At 45.5% G+C, this 17,339-nt stretch overlaps 1 protein-coding gene across 1 annotated transcript in view; it reads right to left on the bottom strand.

The window, feature by feature from the left end:
- LOC138283375 (synaptotagmin-7-like) overlaps positions 1-9,924 on the bottom strand; it is a 102,538-nt gene extending 92,614 nt beyond the window's left edge. The window contains exon 1 of the mRNA XM_069221358.1: positions 9,708-9,924. Within this exon, the coding sequence (XP_069077459.1) occupies positions 9,708-9,924 (217 nt within the window). The remainder of the gene's footprint in view (positions 1-9,707) is intronic.
- Between the last annotated feature and the right edge of the window lie 7,415 nt (positions 9,925-17,339).

Here is a 17,339-nt window from a genome sequence, read left to right as displayed (position 1 = left end):
GGAATAACATGACGGACCAGGCAAAAACCAGCTCCAACTGTCCTCTCCTGCCCTGGCCCATTCTAACAATAACATTCTAAGAACTATATTATTGATTCTAATACCAGAATCAACCCAACACTAATAAATTATGTCTTATGTTTCAAACCACCATTTTCTTCGTTTAGGGACAACCTAGAAAATTAACCTTTCTGGACATTTTGCTAAATCTCTACTAAAAATCTAAACATGTACTGAAAACCTAGCAAAATGTGTTTTAATCTCAGCCTAAAGCCATAACTGACCCTACATGAGGATGTATTGTAGGCATTGAGATCCCTGCCAGGTAAGTAGGAATCACAAAATATGGCAGTCTGTCCTTACACAGGAAACACAGGCCATGGCGTGCACTGACGTGGCATTCTGGTGGGCAAACCACCAAGGTCTGAATGGCCCCATAGTTCAAAATGTAAACCTGATGAATGTGTCTGTTTGTGTCCCTGTGTTTTTGTGCTTCATTATTACAATGTGATTTTGTTGTGTTGTACAGTGGTTGCTCTGTCATGTTGATTATTTTGTTGTTTGTGGCATGTTTTGCTTTGTGTTGTAATGCTGTTTTGGGTATGTTATTGTGATATGTCCTGTTTTTACTTTAGATGTGTGTTGCATCCTCTCCCTCTTTCCCTTAGAATGTTGAGGGTTCTGTAACAAAGACTCCACTGTGACAATTGGGCACAGACAAGGGATGGCTGTGAAGCAGGAAGGCCATGCTTGGTATCCTTTGACAATCTTGGTATGCTTTGACAATCGCATGACCTAGCTGGTCTTCAGTTTCCATTCAACAATGTGTCAGCAAATGCTGGTAAATTTCCAGCCAAATACAGCACTTGCTTTTAAGGTTTCCCTGACGAGTAATCATTTACCACTGTTTAAGGTGGTAAAAAAACACCCTGCTGCAGGTCCTGTACTATTTAAGATAACAGTCACCCCAAAACTGCGACAGACTCTGTGCGCTCTTAGTCAGAACTACCAGATGATGAGAAGAGGGCGGGGGTAACGCCATCTGTATGGTGAAGTACTTTACTACTGCTATACCAAGGGTCCTCCTCTGGCCAAATTTAGAGTTGTCCACAAGCCCTGGGTCATTGCAATATTTTCACTGTCCCATACCGCCAGGTTTTTCATGGCAATAAGGGAGAGCACAAATTGGCCATTCAACTGCCCATTCTATGTCTGGCAAGTGGTTGATTGACCAAACCTCTGCCAGCTCTTACTCCCTTGTGCCGTTGGAGGAGTATGCCAGCGATGGAGACATAGAAGTCTCTGTCGCTGGCATACTTAAGATATTCTCATTTATAAATTGAAAGGATGGGCCTTCAGTTTGGAGGAGAAGATACTCTGTCGTGGTTGAATGGGGTACTGTCTCCAAAAAACTCTAATTCAGCCCCTTCATCACAGATTCATTCAGACGAAAATGCCAACAGCACAATTTCTAAACAAGTAAATGACATTGAATATAGACACATGGGGCATGAGTCACAAAGGTAAACAAACTTTAATACAAGTTTACAATTTCTTGCAAAGTATCTTTACGACCGCAGAATCTCTGCACTTGTGGCAGAGACTCCATATATAAAAAGCCAGGCAGTCGTAAAGATGCTACTCGTAAAATTGATTTGTGAATTGCAAAAAATCATGCACTTAAACAAAAGTGGAAGTTTATCTTTGTGAATGAGGCCTATGGTATTTAACAAATAATACTTTGCTATGAAAATATAGCTTTAGCATTGGCAACATTATTTAGAAGGTTACGGTTGTCTAACTGGACAGAGTCAACAAAACAAGGCAAACACGACACCTACCACTCAATAACTGACCTCTGCCACCTCCAAACCTAACTACATTACTTAGGTGGTACTGACCCCAAGGTATGGTGCTACCTGCCCAGGATTGATTGAACCATTCACAGTTGGGCTGATGTGCTCTCTTCCTAGGAAAAGCCACCTGTATGATGTTCGAGTCTGGAGAAATCTTTGTTCTAGTTAAAGGTACAACTTGTCCCTTTGGGACACATAGTGTGCTTGGATCTAATTAAATCATGCTAAAGCTTTGGTAGTACCTCACTGGGGCAGAAGGGTGAACTCTTGGGAAGAAAGGGCACTGACCCTCAGCATGAGTTCTGATGCAGCAGCACGCTGGTACCCGCACCCACGTCTGGTGCAATACCTAGGACGGGAAGGATCAGAGGTAGGACCAGAGCAGCTGCTCTGATACCTGCGTCACTTACACACCAAGCAATGGAAAACTCGCTGCTCAGAGGTTACACAAAGCCCTCGGCCTTGTCCAGGCAGATTACAGCAATGGAAAATCTCTAATCAGTGTTAACATAGTTGACGCAATTTCTGATAACATTTTTGAGCTTTTTGGAAACATTGAAGGAGGTCCGGCACAAATAGGTACGCGGTCTGTGAAACAGTGTTCTACCGAAGCCCTTTGTTTACAGGCTGCACCTTATCACCACTGCTGTTGTCAATTGCTCTGCACATTAAAGATCTCCTACCCTTCAAAAACCTCTCATGTATTTATTGTAATAAAGACCTCCCACACTTCTGTGGAGACGCATGCATTCTGCACATTACTGACCTATTACACCTCAATAGCATTTGCTTATTCCCTATGCTATTGTCCTCTTACCCTTCAATAGAAACACACTTATACAGTTCATTACTGACCACCAACACTTCAACAACGCCCAACTTATTCTGTTCATTACTGACTTCCGACACTTCAATAGCATATCACTTATTCTATACATTACTGACCTCCTACACTTCAATAGCATCTCACCTATTCTATACATTACTGACCTCCTACACTTCAATGGCATCTCACTTATTCTATACATTACTGACCTCCTACACTTCAATAGCATCTCACCTATTCTATACATTACTGACCTCCTACACTTCAATAGCATCTCACCTATTCTATACATTACTGACCTCCTACACTTCAATAGCACCCAACTTATTCTATACATTACTGACTTCCTACACTTCAATAGTGTCCAACTTTTTCTATACATTACTAGCCTCCTACACTTCAACAGCATCTCTCCTATTCCATACATTACTGACCTCCTAGACTTCAAACATATCTAACTTATTTCATACACTGCGGTCATTACTGACCTTGTGATTTTTCACCTATGCCATATATGACTGATCTCCTACACTTCAATGGCGTCTCACTTATTCTAGACATTTACTGACCTCCTACCCTTCAATAGTGTCACTTATTCTGTTCATTTTTGACCTTCTCTCTTCAATAGTGGCTGACCTGTTGCATACTTAGTGCCCTCCTGCACTTCAATAATGCCCAACCTACTTGTTCACTTGTTCCATACATTACTGCCCTCCTATATTTCAATAGTGCCTCACTTACTCCATTCATTATTGAGCTCCTACATGTCAACAGCATCTCACATTTGCAGTTTGTTACTTACCTCCTACACTACAATAAACCCCCACTTGTTTCATACACTACGGCCCCTGCATGCGTTAGTGGTGCTTCGCTTATTGCCCCATACCAATGGCCTTTTAGAGTGTCATATAATCACCACAGAATGACCTTGTATATCTTCTGGAAGCTTAATCATTTCTCACATCCCACGCACCAGCCACCCTACTGAAGTGGTGTCTCTCATCCACCTTGATTTTCGCACAATGACCACACCACTGGACACTAGCAGTCTCCACACCAGTGTCTCTATAACACGTAAGAGATTTTCCCACAATCCCCCATCACTGATGCCTTACATCTGGATGGAGTATTGTCAATCCTCAAATAACTTGCCTTCAGCTCAATGGGTTTCCCCACAGCGCCGAACCACTGTTGGTCACGTGGTTCATCTGCCTTGTTAACAGAATTTCTACTCATTCCCACTTCTATGGCCACCTAATTTTGTAAATGTTCCCTATACTAAAGCTCATTCAGCAAATCTTTAACTCCCTAGCGCACCAATAGAGATTACCGCATTCCCTTCATGCTCACTGGTCATAAAATGTAACTATGATCTGTGATGGAATATGGGAAGACTTTTTCAGTTTGTCTGTAACACTTATTGTTACTGACGCCTCAAAAGCCCCACAGAGTTGGCTTTGACTTCACCCAGAGCAGTATTACTATTACATCTCATGCTACTAGGCATTTAGGGGCATATTTAAGAAAAGTGGCTTTGCACTCTGTGCAGCGCCACTCTTCTTGCACCCTTTACCGACCCCTACCGCCACCACGTGTGCGCCGTATTTAACATACGGCGCACCATGGCACAGGGTACGGGACAATACTGTCATTTTTCATAACGCTATTGATGTACTCTGCAGGAGCAGCACCAAAATATTAGCGCTACTCCTTCATAGTACATAGGGGCCCATTTTAAATGATGAAAGCCCCTTTTTAACGCCTGCTCTGAGCAGCATTAAAAGTGCCGAAAACAATGGTGCAATTTTTTCGGCCCCCTTAATGGGGGAACGCCCCCTTTGCATACACTGTGCCTGGTGCAGGCGTAATGTAGCCCAAAGGGTTATATAAATGTGGCGTGAAAATTTTGGCTTCATTGGCCACATTAGAGCAAAAGAAATGGTGCTAATGTGGCGCAAGGTGACGCTAGGGGCTTATAAATATGTCCCTCGGTGTATCATTCCACCTCCTATTGAGTGCTTCCATTGTAATGCATCTGGGACTATTATACACTTAAACGTACACTGAAACTTCTCATAAAAATTATGGGCCAGATTTACTAAAAAGTGGCGCAGCACAGTGCTGCGCCAAAATTTGCAGCGCCGCGCTGTGTCACTTTAGAAATGCAAGGATGCGCCATATTAACTAAAATATGCCACTGTAGGAGGCTGGCCTGGCTTGTAGTGGGTACCAGAGGTACTTACACCTTGTGCCAGGTCCAGTTATCCCTTATTAGTGTAGAAGAGGTGTTTCTAGCAGCTTAGGCTGATAGAAGGTAGTTATAGCAGAGCAGCTTAGGCTGAACTAGGAGACATGCAAAGCTCCTACTATACCACTGGTGTCATATGCACAATATCATAAGAAAACACAATACACAGATATACTAAAAATAAAGGTACTTTATTTTTATGACAATATGCCAAAAGTATCTCAGTGAGTACCCTCAGTATGAGGATGCCAAATATACACAAGATATATGTACACAATACCAAAAATATGCAGTAATAGCAAAAGGAAGTAATGCAAGCAGATTAAAGTTACAATAGATTGCAATAGGAGCACATAGGTATAGGGGCAACACAAACCATATACTCCAAAAGTGGAATGCGAACCACGAATGGACCCCAAACCTATGTGAGCTTGTAGAGGGTCACTGGGACTGTAAGAAAACAGTGAGGGTTAGAAAAATAGCCCACCCCAAGACCCTGTAGGGTAGGTGTAAAGTGAACCTACAACCCCCAGAGAGCACAGAAGTCGTTATAGGGGGATTCTGCAAGGAAAATGAACACCAGCAATGCAACAACAGTGGATTTCCGGACCTGAGTACCTGTAAAACAAGGGGACCAAGTCCAAGAGTCGCGACAGTGTTGAGAGTGGGCAGAAGCCCAGGAAATGCCAGCTGAGGGTGCAAGGAAGCTGCCACCTGTTGGAAGAAGCTTGCTGTTCTGCAAGAACGAAGAGGACTAGGAACTTCCCCTTTGGAGGATGGATGTCCCACGTCGTGAAGAAGCTTGCAGAGGTGTTCCCACGCAGAAAGACCACAAACAAGCCTTGCTAGCTGCAAGGTTTGCGGTTAGGATTTTTGGATGCTGCTGTGGCCCAGGAGGGACCAGGATGTCGCCACTTGGATGAGGAGACAGAGGGGGCGCCCAGCAAGTCAGGAGCCCTCACAGAAGCAGGCAGCACCCGCAGAAGTACCGGAACATGCACTTAGAAGAGGTGTGAACCGGAGTCCACCCGAAGTCAGAAAAGGGAGTCCCACGACGCCGGAGGACAACTCAGAAGGTTGTGCACTGCAGGTTAGAGTGCCGGGGACCCAGGCTTGGCTGTGCACGAAGGAAATCCTGGAAGAGTGCACAGGAGCAGCTGCAAATCACGCAGTACCCAGTAATGCAGTCTAGCGTGGGGAGGCAAGGACTTACCTCCACCAAACTTGGACTGAAGAGTCATTGGACTGTGGGAGTCACTTGGACAGAGTTGCTGAGTTCCAGGGACCACGCTCGTCGTGCTGAGAGGGGACCCAGAGGACCGGTGATGCAGTCTTTTGTTGCCTGCGGTTGCAGGGGGAAGATTCCGTCGACCCACGGGAGATTTCTTCAGAGCTCCTGGTGCAAGAAGGAGGCAGGCTACCCCCAGAGCATGCACCACCAGGAAACAGGCGAGAAAGCCGGCAGGATGAAGCGATACAAGGTTGCAGTAGTCGTCTTTGCTACTTTGTTGCAGTTTTGCAGGCGTCCTGAGCAGTCAGCGGTCGATCCTTTGGCAGAAGGTGAAGAGGGAGATGCAGAGGAACTCTGTTGAGCTCTTGCATTCGGTATCGGAAGAATTCCCCAAAGCAGAGACCCTAAATAGCCAGAAAAGGAGGTTTGGCTACCTAGGAAGGAGGATAGGCTAGTAAGAAAGGTAAGAGCCTATCAGAAGGAGTCTCAGACGTCACCTGCTGGCACTGGCCACTCAGAGCAGTCCAGTGTGCCAGCAACACCTCTGAATCCAAGATGGCAGCGGTCTGGGGCACACTGGAGGAGCTCTGGGCACCTCCCCTGGGAGGTGCAGGTCAGGGGAGTGGTCACTCCCCTTTCTTTTGTCCAGTATCGCGCCAGACCAGGGCCGGGGGATCCCTGAACCTGTGTAGACTGGCTTATGCAGAGATGGGCACCATCTGTGCCCATCAAAGCATTTCCAGAGGCTGGGGGAGGCTACTCCTCCCCAGCCCTGACACCTATTTCCAAAGGGAGAGGGTGTAACACCCTCTCTCAGAGGAAGTCCTTTGTTCTGCCTTCCTGGGCCAGGCCTGCCTGGACCCCAGGAGGGCAGAAACCTGTCTGAGGGGTTGGCAGCAGCAGCAGCTGCAGTGAAAACCCCAGAAAAGCAGTTTGTCAGTACCCGGGTTCTGTGCTAGAGACCCGGGGGATCATGGAATTGTCCCCCCAATGCCAGAATGGCATTGGGGTGACAATTCCATGATCCTAGACATATTACATGGCCATGTTCGGAGTTACCATTGTGACGCTGTACATAGGTAGAGACCTATGTACAGTGCACGTGTGTAATGGTGTCCTCGCACTCACAAAGTCTGGGGAATTTGCCCTGAACGATGTGGGGGCACCTTGGCTAGTGCCAGGGTGCCCTCACACTAAGTAACTTTGCACCCAACCTTCACCAGGTGAAGGTTAGACATATAGGGGACTTATTTTAAGTGCGGTGGTAAATGGCTGTGAAACAACGTGGACGTTATTTCACTCAGGCTGCACTGGCAGGCCTGTGTAAGAATTGTCAAAGCTCCCTATGGGTGGCAAAAGAAATGCTGCAGCCCATAGGGATCTCCTGGAACCCCAATACCCTGGGTACCTCAGTACCATATACTAGGGAATTATATGGGTGTTCCAGTATGCCAATGTGAATTGGTGAAATTGGTCATTAGCCTGTTAGTGACAATTTGGAAAGCAGAGAGAGCATAACCACTGAGGTTCTGGTTACCAGAGCCTCAGTGAGACAGTTAGGCATCACACAGGGAACACATACATATATGCCACAATCTTATGAGCACTGGGATCCTGGCTAGCAGGGTCCCAGTGACACATAACAAACATACTGACAACATAGGGTTTTCACTATGAGCACTGGGCCCTGGCTAGCAGGATCCCAGTGAGACAGTGAAAACACCCTGACATATACTCACAAACAGGCCAAAAGTGGGGGTAACAATGCTAGAAAGAGGCTACTTTCTCCCCCTGTGCTAAATTTAGCTGCCAATGCAGACACCCTTGCACCATAATGCAGGGGTGCCTGCATTGAGGGGATTGATTGTTTATGTGTAGCAAGGTGTCTTTCCTACACATAATCTACAATGGTGATTTGGCACTTCTATTGCAGCACCCATAGAAGTGGCAAATCGTCATTTTTTAATGATTGTTTATGTGCAGGAACGGACACCTTCCTGCACATAAACATTCATTCATGGCCTTTTGCTCTTTCTATGTGTGCTGCAGAATGCATCACGTGTGAAAAGAGCAAAAACGAGGAGGAATAAAAATATTCCTCATCGTTGTGCCATGCTAACGTCACCCCTAGGGTGGCATTAGTTTCTGTCGCTGCCACAGATTTATGCCTTCTTGCAAATCTGAGGCAGCGTCAAAAGCAATGGGTGTTTCAGTGAAACGCCCACAGCAACTCCCATTGCACGGAAAACTGCGTCGGAGGGGTCCATATTTACAGTGGCGTTATGCCACAAAAAGTGGCTTAGCACCACCTTGTAAATGTGGCGCACTGCACCACCAGAGCATCAGAAAAAGTGATGCTCCGTGGCGCTAGGGCCTTGTAAATCTGGCCCTATGTATCTAACATGGTGCAGAAGGTAGGCAATATTTTGTGTGCATTTTATTCACTGCAGCAGGCTTTTCTACTCAGGACTTAAAATACAAGCCAGATCTATTTGGATTGCCAATGCTTGTCATAAAAACTCTTAAAATGGTAAATTAGAATGTGAATGCTCCAGGGAAATCCCAACGCAGCAGCACATCTCACACTGCTTTGTAGTTCCACCAGTCGCCATGAAGACCGGGCCACAGGCTGGGCATGCATAGAAATAAGCACGGAAGGGTTTTTATTATGCACCCTCATGTATTATTTACTAGGAAGGATGGACTCTTGGGTGCGAAGCTGTGAGCATCAGTGGTGTGTTAGTAACTGTGAGCCAGTGATGAGTGTGCGACTTCCGCGATGTACGACAGAAACGGAGGGAATAGCTACTTCTCGTACACATGCATCTAAAACAAGCCGGCAATTTTCACAACATGCCCTTTGAGGGAAAGAAACTAAAGATATTTAAAAAAAAGTGAGATACTTAAAAAAGGCTCAAACGGGGATAAAGGGGAAAACAGGCGAAGGTGAAGCAAGGGGGAGAGAAAATGGAGGAAAAGAAGATTAGTGGATTTAAACAGAAGGCGAGGAGGGGAAGATGGATGGGAGGTGAGGGGGGGGCGAAAGGAAGAAAGGGAAAATACGGAAGAAGCATGAAAGCTGCGTGGCGAGGGAGGATTGAAGGAAGGATGAAAAGTAGGAGGAAAGAGATGGTGGGAGGGAGGGTGACAAGAAAGGAAAGTGGAAAAGAAGGAAGGAAGTAGAGGAAGAACGAAAAGAAAGGAAAGAAAAAAATGAAATAAAGGACATGAAAGAAGGAAAAAAGGTGAACAAAAAGAAGAAAGGTTAAACGAAAGGAAGGAAGAAAGAAAGGAAAGAGGGGAGGAGGAGGAAGAAAAGAAGGGAGGGGTGGAAGGAAGGGAGTGAGGGAGAGTGGAAGGAAGTGAAGGAGGGACGGAGGAAGAAAGGAAGGAGGTGCACGAGGAAGGCAGCGAGAACTGAAGAATGAGAAGGTAGAAAAATAAGAGGGACAATGAAAGACGAATGAAGGCTACTAAACGCAAGAATTTGAGGAAGACTTATAACAGAGATATTGTAAGAAGACGTGTAAAGAGAAAAGACCCCACCTTCCTGTTGCTTGTTGAGCAGGACCTGGACGAGGAGCCAGATGAACAGAATGACCACGATGCCCTCGATCATCCCTTTGCAGCAGAAAAAGAAGACGGAGCGCATGAGAAGGAGCAGCGAGGACTCCCGCTCCTCGAGGTCAGGCATGCCTCCCGGAGACCGGTCCCCACAGGAGGTCTCCTCTCTTGGCCCGCTGGCTATTCTTTGGCTCTCCATCGGCAACGTGGTCTTCTAGCAGGCCCTTGGGCTGAGGTTCTGCCACAGACGGCATGCGCAGGGGACGGTCTTCATTCGTGATGAATCCCAGTCTGAAATCTCAATACCAGGTCCAGTGCTTTACGGGGTACACAGCACCGGCTCACCCTTCCAGTCAGTTTCCTCCTAGCCATGTCCAGTGGCATGCCCTTCGCAAGTAACATCTGCACAACAGAGAGCTCTCAATGTTTACCTCTACATTGAGGAAGAGGTCAGATGTTTGAAGTGGACATCTCAATGAAGTCCATTACAGTAATTATTTTATAAGATGGTGCAGATCTGAGATAGTGATTCAATCAAAGTCAAAGAGGGCTTTTGGCCTGTAATGAGCGTGCAAATGACTCCAGAAAGGGCCATGCCTTGGAAACGAAGGCGCGTTGAGAGGCATGACTTATGTGACCCTCGTCCCGTCAACAAAGCAGGGTCACTTTCCAGACTGAGGTTTCTGTTTATGCAGTTAAAATGACTTGCTGTCTCATCGACTGCAACCGACGCAGCCCATGTCTGTTGCTGATGATGCGGTCCTCAAGCGCCCGCCTCCCCGTAAATGATTCAAGAGCTGCTGAGCTGAAGCTGGAATTCCCAGCTAATCTCCCTGGCAGCGGTTCTTTCTATCAGCCTGGTCCAGCCACCCTACCACTCTTCTCTTCCCCCTCCTTCCACTGTCATTAGAAATCACAGTAATTTGAGCAGCCAAGCATGGCACACAGCTGCCTTCAAAGACCTACTTCAGGCTTTCTTCCTCCATACTGGCAACCACCCTCGTACCATACCGCTGTGCAGAGACTCCAGAAGCTGAAAACCCTGGAGAGGTAACCTCGTCTCTGCCAGTGTGTCACAAACGGATGTCACGAGGACCCAGGCCATATCATCTCCAGCATACATTTCTACCCATAAAACATTGGTTAATTTATTTTCTGTCCCAATTAGTCCACAACCTTTATAATTGGTTCCAATTGCTCCAACCTGGTTTCACCACACCCCAAACACTCAGAGACCACTGCCCACCCCACTGTCAAAGTCTAAGGGGGTTATTACAACTTTGGAGGAGGTGTTAATCCGTCCCAAAAGTGACGGTAAAGTGACGGATATACCACTAGCCGTATTACGAGTCCATTATATCCTATGGAACTCGTAATACGGCTGGTGGTATATCCGTCACTTTTGGGACGGATTAACACCTCCTCCAAAGTTGTAATAACCCCCTAAATGTCTAAACTAAGACTCTGTTGTCCATAACCAAAACCAGTTTTTCCTTGGTCCTTGAGACTCCTGCTCATGATCGTCTCTTGCTAACTCCTATAGATGTAACTCTGGAGTTCTGTTAACTCTCGTACACATATTAAAGGTATATTTGAGGTTCTCACCCTCCTCACTCCAACAGACTTTGAGTCTCTTATTCAGAAACAGCCTCACAGGGTAGACAAATTACAGGACTGTGGAGTAATCCCACACTTACCTCCAACCAGGGTGTGTACTATGAGTTGTGCATCACCAAGGCCAACTAACATTTTGCGGCTCCTTTTCGCTGGAAATGAAGCCACATTTCGTAATTGTAAGGTATATCTACTCAGGCTATAGTGTAGCACCATAAAATGTCCTAGAACTCACTCCACTGGCACCAGACAAACTCTTAGACTCCGGGACAGTCCCACACTAATCTCTAGCATATGGATCCTGGGATCCCTACCTATTCCCACCTTCGTTTTCCATATATACACCTTTAGACCTTTGTCCAGCCTCACAAGACATTAAAATGCTTGAAATAACTTCAGTCACTTGCAATCGGTCCCAAATAAGGCCGCATGGTGGGTAAAAATCTATGGATTTGGATGCAGCCCAAGCGATCACTGTGAATAGATTAATTCAAGCATTTCATCCATCACCTTGTGTTTAATGCCTTAAGTGTGACAGGTATGCCCAGACGTGAGTCCCGGACACACTTGGTCACTGGAACCAAGTATACCTGGCAGAAGAGCCCTATTAAGGGGGAAATTCATCTTGGGTTTGCCGAGTTCTGGTTCAGGGAGGACCTGGCCTGGCAGGCCAGGCTGGACTGCTCTCATTGGATCAGCGTATGGCTTGGTCCCAACTGAGGTGGCACGGAGGGCAAACAATGATGGACTAGGATGCAGCCCAAGCAATTGCGAGTGGTTAAGATTAATTCAAGCATTCCATCCACCACCTTGTTTTGATGTCTTAAGTGTGACAGATATTGCTCAGACTTGGGTCCCATGCTCACTGTGCCACTGGAACTAAGCTATGCCTGGTTGCTGATGAGCCCTGAAAACGGTGAAAATGGTCCCAGATTGCTTGTGTTCTGGTTCAGGGAGGACCTGGGCTGGCCGTTCAGGTTGGACTGATCCCATTGGGGCAGGGTGAAGACTGATTTGCAAATGGCTGGGCCCAAATTGAAGTGGCATTATGGGTGAAAAACAATGGATTAGGATGTGGTTTGTGCAACTGCCAGTGGCTGAGATTAACCAAAGCATCCCATCCATCATCTTATTTTTTATTCTCCTAAGTGTGACAGGTATGCCCATTCGTAGGTCCTGTGCACTCTGCCACTGGAACCAAGCTATACAAGGTTGATGAGCCCTAATGAAGGTGAAACCAGTCTTAGTTCATTGTGGTATGATTGACAAAAAACAATGGATTGGGACCCAAGAGACTGCCAGTGGCTGAGATTAATTGAAGCATTCCATCCATCACCTTGTTTCTGACAGCCTCACAAGACAGCACAAAAAGAAAAGAGGCCTTCAAATCAAATTGCGAGTATTTATAAATCAGTTGACCATGGACGAACCAAACAAAAGCAACAAGAGAGATTCAGGTTGAGCCTTAGCAAGAGTGTTAAAAATAGGGGGAAAATCCTTCTTTGTCCTAAATGCGGTGGTCACAATGTTTGCTGGATTAACTCCTAACATTTTTTTGAATCATTGGTCCTTATCAATAACAATGACGTCTAAGAAGCTATCAGACTTCAATACTTACCCAGATGAGGACCATCGCTAGTGAAGGATTGTTACTGACTTCAATAACCCCGCCTCACTTCACTATATGAACGTTAATAAATATTCATTTAATCCACATTCTCGCTTTGTACACTTCAATGATCATCAGTGGCTGACTCCTTTCAATTCAGTGAAGCACTTCCTCTTTATTCATACATGGCAGGCCTAATGAGGTTCAATGGTGCTGGACATCCTCTTGATCCAGATAACAGTTGTCTTGGACAGCGGACAGGATTTTTATTGGCTTCTGTTAGTGATATGTTACTGGATTCCCACATTTAACAGAACTCTCATTTCCTATATAGTTCTCCCAGAGCTCTCGAGTTTTACAGGTCCATGAGGGAGTAGCTCTTTCAGACATGGTCTTTGCTTTGCATTCTGGTGTGTGTAGTCCTGTATCCCATTACAAAAATCAGGACTACAAGTCCCAGAATGCCAAGCAAAGGTCTGCATTGTGTGATACATGGGAAACTAGACAGCTCACTTCTCTTGTCAACCTAATTAAGATCTCCATCTGCACATTCATATAATAATTTCCAGTGCTATCATATGCAGAATCAATGATGTGTGATGTTATTATTAGTTTACAAATAGTCTCTATATCTCTAATCTGTGATGACAGATATGCCAAATAAAAGGCATGTCACCTGAAGATGCTCAAAGACATCAAGGTTGGACTGGCCAATAGGGATATCTGACAGTGCCAGAAGAGCTAGTCTACAGGTCACAGTATGTGCCATTTGTTTAATCAACTGTGGGCCTCTTTAGGGTATGGAGGGCTGATTGTTCTGTTGATTATCCTGATGTTACCACAAAAATGTATTGCAGCAAGCACAAATGCATTCCATCTCCCACACCATACACATGTACAGTGTGTCTTTACAAGTTCATACTGTCCCAATTTAAAAAAAGAACGTGGGCTACCTTTTTAAGTCTTTCCTAGATAGTGCATGCTCTGTCTCTTTGATACCTTTTGTTTTCTATTAGTGGACTTCGAGAAATTCATTGCTTACCATTGGTTGGCTTCATTGTCACTGTCATTTGCTTGTGTTCTATTGGTCAGCAACCATAAGCTTCCTTCATCTTCGTGTGTTTGTCCCTCACCTGGAGCATGGATGTGTTACTTGTGTCCTTCCACTGCTCATTTTTACATGATACTTTTTTCTTTGGATTTAATCACTCTACCAGACTGCATCTTTTTCAGATGGCATTCTCATCTACTTCTCCCCCCACTGTGTTCCTCCCTTGTCTGTCTGCTTACCCCCAACCATCCTCCCTTTCTTTGTTGGTGTTGGTTTGCATCCTCACCCTTCCTTTACCCCCACCTTCTTCGTGTTGGCTACCCCCAACCCTCCCTTCCCTTATCCATGTCGGCTTGCCCCCCTCCATTCATTGTCCATGTTTTTTTGCCCCCACCATTCTTCTCTACCTCCCGCCCTCCGTTGGTTGTGTGGGTTGGCCCACCCTCACTCTCCCTCTCTCTACTGTGCATGTTGCCCTAACCACCTCTCCCTCTGCTATCTGTGTGGCTCCCCCTCCCCCTCACCCCACACACACCCGGCGTAACCAAAAAATGTGCTATGACGGGGTCACTGCTCGCTGAGTCATAGCACATTTTTTTCCCTACACCCCATGCTCCCGCAATAGCCCCCCTCACCCAAAAAAGGTGTTGCCTCCTTCCCTCCCTCCGTGTTGCTTTCTGCCTCACCAGCAATAATAAAAGCTGCTATAACCGGGCCAGCACTGTCAGCGCCTTTTTAAAAAAAAAAAAAAAAATCAGGCGTGCTGCACAGCAGAGGTATGTTGTACAACTTGGCTAAAAATGAAATTGGCAAAACCAAAACCTCTCGTAGGTGACTCATTGGCTTTGCTGATTAGCGATCCGACTCACCTATAAGGCCCACTTCAATTTTAGTGCCTGGGACTACTTTCGGTCCTAGTCTGAGCCTGGAAGACGTTTACCGCAGCCATGAAACATCCAAAATCCCCTGTCCCTTTCCCTTTGTCATGAGACTGAAACAGTAGTCAACAGCGCATTGTAGCGTTGAAAGATCCTTTCATGTCGGCAGGACGACAAATTTGGAGTGGTTCTCTGTAAAATCACACGAAAACTACAACTCCGAGAAAGCGCTATATAAATGCAATTACCACAGTCTTTCCTTTTTGATTCGTACATCACAGGTGGTCTTTGTAAGACACACTAAGACAGCTTTGAATTTCGTGCCAGCAATCCACCTCACAAGCAAGTGGTGCATTCCCAGCAGCCCCCTCCTCCCCCCGCACACAGACACACGAGAGCACAGATGAAGCAGTCTGCAGGCCTGAGATAAAATGCATCAGTGCCAAGGAGTGAGCGGCAGCTGACACTTGATTAAACACAGCTGGAACAGCGCAGCTAATTAAAGATATTATCCTATCAAAGCCGCCACTCTCTGCAGCGTTAGTAAAGAAGCAGAGACGCTTCTGTTGTGAGTTGGGCCTGCATAGAAAAGCGCAATGAGCCAACAGTCAAACACTGAACTCACATGCAAGGCTCGAACCTTGCACGACAGGCGGGACTGCCGGGGTTTGCATTGAAGGATTCCACTCACAAGGAAAACTAGCATTGGCAAAGCCAATAGGTCTCACCTCGAAGCGCAGCGCAGAGGCCGTGGGGGGCTATGTTACGCCACTGCCTAGGAGAGATATTGGCTTTGTCAATTTGATTTTAGCCATGTCCTACTGCAGCATTTGCAATGCAACGGGTCTCGCATTTGCTCGAGTTAGAGCTATTAGCGTTGTAAGCTCCTAACCCGACTTTTCTTGCCACAAAAATTAAAAGTAAAACAGTTTCACATAAGAGAGCCAATTCAAAGCGCCACGGGTGCAATGAGCGTGAGCGCGAAGGAGACACAAAAGGAAAAAGAAGTTTGCTCCCAGTCAAACGTATCAGCAAAAGTGCAATTATCCATGTAACAGTGTCAGTGTTCAAGGCGGTAACCAAACCGCCCCAAGGAGGGACAAACGTAAAGCATTTACCAATAATAACAAAGGATTTTTGAAGGGCAGGCCAATGAACGAGTCATAGTGATGGTCGTGAGGTGGGTGTGGGTAAAAGCCCAAATAGATAACACGTAGGAAAAACAGCGCTTGGTAAGTGCTAAGACGTAGATGCTGCATCATAGCACTTTTCTTTTTTATAAAACCTGGACTGAATTGAGCAACCCTGGGCTTCAATAGAATTCATTTGGTGCAACTTGACCCTTTCTCTTTTGAGCCTAAAACTTTGCACTAGAGGTTGCCTCGGGAATCTTTGAGTGGTGTCTGTCACCCATCCTTTTTATGAAACTACTGGTGAGTATGTTAAGACATTTCCATGGCATTACATAATGCTACGCAGATGATACTCAGTGAAACTTTAACTTAGCCGGGAAAGCTCTTGATCTTACAACTGCACTTGCCTTAGCACCTGAAGCTCCATGACTATGGATGAGCAAAAATGTTCTCCAGTTAAATCCTGCCAAATAAGAAATTTCAATAGTCAGTAATAAGATCATAGATGGAAAGTGAAGCTATGGACAAATTCTTTTTGGACTTGCCAAAGTCCTGATCCTGTAGTCAGGAGCCTGGGGTCTGGTTTGGATTCTGATCTAAACCACAACCAGAAAATTTCTATTGCACAAAATCTTGTATTCACTAGACCCTAATCTTATGGTCTGTTTTCCCTTTTTGTCTTTTTCTAAAAAATATTGGTTGCTAGTGTGTTCATCCTTTCCTGAATTTAGTTAAGAAATTGATCTTATTATTGTCTGCATAAGAAACATACTCAAATACTTTAAAAGAGACAGAATGCTGCAGTCAGGATGATTTTCATCTGAAAACATTTGAGTCAGGATCTGACTATATTCATAAACTGTTTTGACTGCTTGTAGGACAAACAAGCATTTGCAAAGCCAAGAGATCTCTCCTTCACATCCTATTGACTTTGGCAATTATTTTTTTGCCAATACTGTGCAGTATTTGTGCCAATGCTGTGCACCATAGGCACAAAAAGAATGAAAAAAGGAGAATTACACTGATATGAATACGTGTTTACGCAACATCATTCTACAGTGGCCCACCATGATTACTCATGCGTGCATGCATCACCAGTCTTGCTGGTGCATATGTAATGCAGCGGCTATTTTTTATTCATCTTTACAAGATGACAGATGCCACTTGTAAAGGTAAATTTGATAAAAATGAATTGAAACCCCTTTTTTGCAGGGCCTACAACAGGAAGGGCGGAGAAGCAAGGGAAGCGCTGGTAGGGGAGAAGTCAATATGAGGGCAAACAATGGAAGTGCCTAAATGGGTGAAAATAAACATTGTAAACACAGAATG

This window comes from Pleurodeles waltl, chromosome 3_1, assembly GCF_031143425.1.
Source record: "Pleurodeles waltl isolate 20211129_DDA chromosome 3_1, aPleWal1.hap1.20221129, whole genome shotgun sequence".
NCBI classification, from domain to species: domain Eukaryota; kingdom Metazoa; phylum Chordata; class Amphibia; order Caudata; family Salamandridae; genus Pleurodeles; species Pleurodeles waltl.
This window is presented reverse-complemented; position numbering and strand designations above follow the sequence as displayed.